General features: G+C 33.2%; 1 protein-coding gene across 2 annotated transcripts in view; it reads right to left on the bottom strand.

Annotated features, from left to right (window-relative positions):
• LOC125671451 (uncharacterized) overlaps positions 1-5000 on the bottom strand; it is a 15442-nt gene that overhangs the window by 827 nt on the left and 9615 nt on the right. For both annotated transcript variants that reach the window (XM_048907205.2, XM_048907204.2), the window contains exons 11-12: positions 4126-4174; positions 757-912 (exon numbers count right to left, since the gene is read on the bottom strand). In XM_048907205.2, the coding sequence (XP_048763162.2) occupies positions 757-912; positions 4126-4174 (205 nt within the window). The remainder of the gene's footprint in view (positions 1-756; positions 913-4125; positions 4175-5000) is intronic.

The raw sequence follows: 5000 nt of genomic DNA on the forward strand, positions 1-5000 counted from the left end.
AAAGGTCACCAACTCACAAGGTGACAAATGGTCTTTGTACGATGTATCTTAATATTGGGATTTAGCAATGAAAACAAAAATCTTCATAAAATGATCCCAAGAAAGATATTCACAAAATGTTTCCCATTGTTTAAATGCAAAATTTAAATACACTGTAAATACAACTTTAAGAGGAAGACATAAATTCACTGAATTTATGCGCACTTGTTAGATGCAAGAACGTTGAATGAAAAGTCAATGCTCAATGTCATTTGCTAAGCCAAGTTGGTGACAAAAGACATTTTTTTAAAGTAGCTCACTACACTAAAGCTTATACTCCTTATGACATGGCATCACAAGGTTCTGTGAAATTATTTGTATCGATCAATTTGTTTGTATATCATCGTAGCTCAGTGGTTACAGCATTGGGCCGGTGATCTGCAGATTTCGAGTTCAAATCCGCCAGCGTCTTTTGTTCATATTTTTGAAAATCATATTTTTATCCAAATTTGCATATTTTCTGCCTTTTTGGCATATATCCTTATTATATATATCATCATATCTTTTATGATTAAATCAACTAGTACTGATTTGAGAAACTATTTCAGGGTGTAGTGAGCCACCTTAATTGGCTTTTGATTTCAAAATGGATATGGCCACTGCTCATTGAATACAAGGTACTGTTTGCTTCAAGAAGTATGTATATTACCAACCCTTACATTACAATGGGAAATCATTCCTTACTGTTGAATATTAATCTGCCTGTAAGCCACTTACCTGGTCATTTCTCTCAAATGGAGTCAAGAAAATCATGACTAAACCTATAAGCAAAGTCAATGCAGTGCAAGCCAGGATTGCATACTGAAGGATGAGTGTGTGTCTTCCCAGGAGGGGGAGGGCTTGCATCAAGCCTACTGTCAGGGTGGACAAAATCTTAACAGAAAAGAAAACCTGGTATTATAGAACAAGAGGCCCATGGGCCACATCACTCACCTGAGTCACCTTGGCCATCCCATTGTTCAGCTGTTGTGATTTTTTAAAGATTTTTTTTAAAATCTTTATTCCCAGGAAAAATTTTGACCCCATATTATGGCCCCACCCTAGCCCCATAGGATCACAACATAACTGAAAATAAATTCACATTACAAAGAAATGCCTCATTACCAATGACTTAACATGATCTTGCTGTTCTGGATAAGTATCATGGTATGATATGAAGACCTTGCCATAAGAAATCTACATACAGAATATGAAAACTATCTTAAACAATTCTGGAGATATTAAAGATTTTTATCAAAAGCAGGTCAAGGTCACAAGATCAAAAGTATATCAAGGTCTTGCCATAAAGAATCTATATACAAAATATAAAAGCTTTATCGTAAATCGTTCAGGAGCTATTGACTATAAGTCAGAGATTTAAAACGCGGGTCTAACTCTTAAGGTCAAGGTCACGAGGTCAAGCTTCAAGAAATGAAAAGGTCTTGCCATAAAGACCCTATATACAAAATATGAAAGCACTACCTTGAATAGTTCAGGAGATATTAAGTAGGTCAGGGATTTTCTTAAAATGTAGGTATAACTCCAAGGTCAAAAGATTAAACACCATTGTGTACAAGGTCTTGCCATAAAGAATCTATATTCAAAATATGAAAGCCACACCTTAAATAGTTCTGAATATATCTAATAGGTTATGTTTTCTTAAATATAGGTCAAACTCCAAGTTCAAGGTCAAACATCATTATATGAAATGAAAAAATATATATACAAGATATGAAAGATCTTCCTTATAGTTCAGAACATATTGTTTAGGTCAGATTTTTATGAAAAGTAGGTCAAACTTCCAGGTCCAAGTCACATGATCACACACCATTGCACCACATGAAAGGTCTTTCAGAAAAAATGTATATACAAAATATGAAAGCCCTATCTTAAATAGTTCAAAAGATATTTTTAAAGATTTTTCCTATGTATCTTTGATCCCCTATTGTGGCCCCAACCTACACCCAGGGACCATGAATTGCACAAACATGGATCTACTTTATGTCAGGAAGCTTTCATGTAAATTTGAACTCTTCTGGGTCAGTGGTTCTTCAGGGGATTAAAGGTTTACATACAAATATCTAAAAATCTTCTTCTCAAGGACCACTGGGCCAGAAAAGTTTATATTCACATGAAAACTTCCTTACATAGTACAGATTCAAGTTTGTAAAAATCATGGCCACCATGGTAGGTTGGGGCCACAATAGGGATCAAAGTTTTACAGGCAAATATGTAGGGAAAATGTTTAAATATGGGCCCCGGTGACTCAGGTGAGCGATGTGGCACATGGGCCTCTTGTTAAACAGTGCAAAGAAGGTGATGAATTAAATATTTAACAAATTTAGAAGTGATATTGAATTGCAAATATTTTTGATATTTAATTTTTTTTATAGCAAGATATTTTTGAGGATTCTAAATTCATGCAGTGTATTAGAAATAAAGCTTGTGGATCCTTCCTACATCATTCATTATTTTAGTGAGGCAATACGAAAATTACACAAAATGAGGTCACAATATTTAGCATCTTCTTGAAAAAAAAAAGATATATATATATATTATTAATATATATATATTTCCAAGTAAATCAAAACCAATGGATAGAAAAAAATAATCAAATATAACATATATTTTAAATGGTATCTATCAAAGAAAAATTAAAAGAACAGAAATTGAATGAAACTGAATAGTAAACATTCTTTTAACTATATATTTGCACTTAATTCCCATTTTTAATGGCATGCACTATAATCATTTATAATAGTTAATCATCTTTCTTATCAAGTTTTTTTTTAAGCTTCATTAAATTTGACTTATTGAAAGGTTAAGCATAAAAACTACAGTTTGAATAAGGAATTTAAATTAACAATGAAAGTTCATGTTTATATAAAATACTAAAGACAAGATTATAAATTAGAAAAGTGACTGGTCAGGAAGGGCTCTGCACAGGACATTTAAACTCATATATTGCACGTACTAGCACAAACAACACAAAATTCATTAATGTTTGTCATATCAGGAGTGCTTATGTACTTTTCCCAGATCTGCATATCCATGTTCAACTTCAACCTTTTTGTAAAATATAAAAGCTCAAAGTATAGTAAACTTGGGAAGATCTGCTGTAAATTTGACTGCATGGCCAAAGCAACTAAAGATGTGTCCCTTTAATGATCTTTACCTTTCTGTGGAATATAAAAACTGTATACTGAAAACTTTTGTGACAATAAAAGTGTATCAAACTTGGATTGAAGGTCTGCTGTAACCTTGACCTACGGGCTGGTGACCACAAAATCTATAAATATCTTCCTTTAAAGGTATAAATGAACTAATAAAGATTTTTTTGTTTCCAAACTAACTTAGTTAATGTACATATATATAATGGTGTTATATTTTGATTTCATCCCAAATGAAAGCATCGTCGCATGCCACGACTGACGTATGCTCCTCAAAGAGGAGCGTACGTTTCAGCTGTGGCGTGCGACGATGAGATGAAAGTGATTGGTCATTTTGGACATCTTTGGTCGTTTAAGTTCATTTTGGACATCTTTGGTTGGCCTTAATTGTATAATGTATGCATTGCACCCAACTTCTTCACAGTGGTAATAAAGAAAACAATGGCATTGATCAGTAAATTTTAAGATCTAAGATTTGGTGGGAAAATAACATGCCGTATGCTAAAAAGCTAGTCATGCGGTCAGCACTCTGCTTGTTTTGGAAAAAAATGTGCCAAAAAAAAAAGGTTGTACTCTGAAACTATTTTCATTTATATCTCTATACAACTGTATTTTTTGTATGCATATCTTACATACTAAAAGTTTTTCATTTCAATTCATCTATTGAAGAACTGTAATACTGATATCTACATGTAAATGAATATCTTTTGGGATACAAACTGCCATACTCGTAACATAGTGAAACCTGTTTAATCTGACGTGAAGTGGGGGACAAATTTTGTGTTGGATCAGACAGATTGTTGAAATGCACAGTGTAAAGTTGATAGGAAAAACTCTTGGGGTTAGATTTAACAGTGAAATTGATTTATACACAGGTGTGAAATTAGACTGCAGGGTTAATTGTACAATGGAAATCGTATTAAAAAGTTGAAATTACCTCAAAGTATGTGTGAAGATCTGCTTTTCTATTACCTAAAACAACTGATCTGGAAAAGAAGACAAAGAATGACCTGGTAAGACCTTTCAGTCTGCATGCCACATGGCTACTCTTTTAGTACGTACATGTCTCAATTTTTTGTTCTCTGCAACCCCCACACTGCAAGTACACTGGTATTAAACTGATGATAGTAACGATCGTTACTATCATCCCAAGATGGTGGAAGGAAATTCCAGAAAGACCACGTTTACTTATTATATCTATTTGTATTGTTTATTTGCGAATGATATGTAAGTAAGAAATATCATACACTAGCAACAATTACGATCAGGTGTTATTTTATCTTTTATACGGCTCATATGAACACAAAATTCGTCATTGAAAAAACAGCGAGGATAATAGTAACGAAAGTTCTTACGTTACTATCATCATTCATTCGGTTACTATCATCCTCGCTGTTTTTTCAACGACGAATTTGCTGTTCATATGAGCCGTATAAAAGATAAAATAACACCTGATCGTAATTGTTGCTAGTGTATGATATTTCTTACCTACATATCATTCGCAAATAAACAATACAAATAGATATAATAAGTAAACGTGGTCTTTCCGGAATTTCCTTCCGCCATCTTGGGATGATAGTAACGATCGTTACTATCATCAGTTTAATACCAGTGAAGTAATGGTAAGCAATTAATTTACAATTTCACTCTTCATAATATTTCACAAATTTATATTATTAGACAAGAATTTCAAACTTTTGTCCCTGTGACCTTGTCCAAATTTTTGTCCGTGTGACCTTGTCCAAATGACCTTTGGACTGGGTCATTACACACTCTTTGGTCATAAGCAACTTTTCTGCCAAATATAAGCAT

This window comes from Ostrea edulis, chromosome 4, assembly GCF_947568905.1.
Source record: "Ostrea edulis chromosome 4, xbOstEdul1.1, whole genome shotgun sequence".
Lineage (NCBI taxonomy): Eukaryota > Metazoa > Mollusca > Bivalvia > Ostreida > Ostreidae > Ostrea > Ostrea edulis.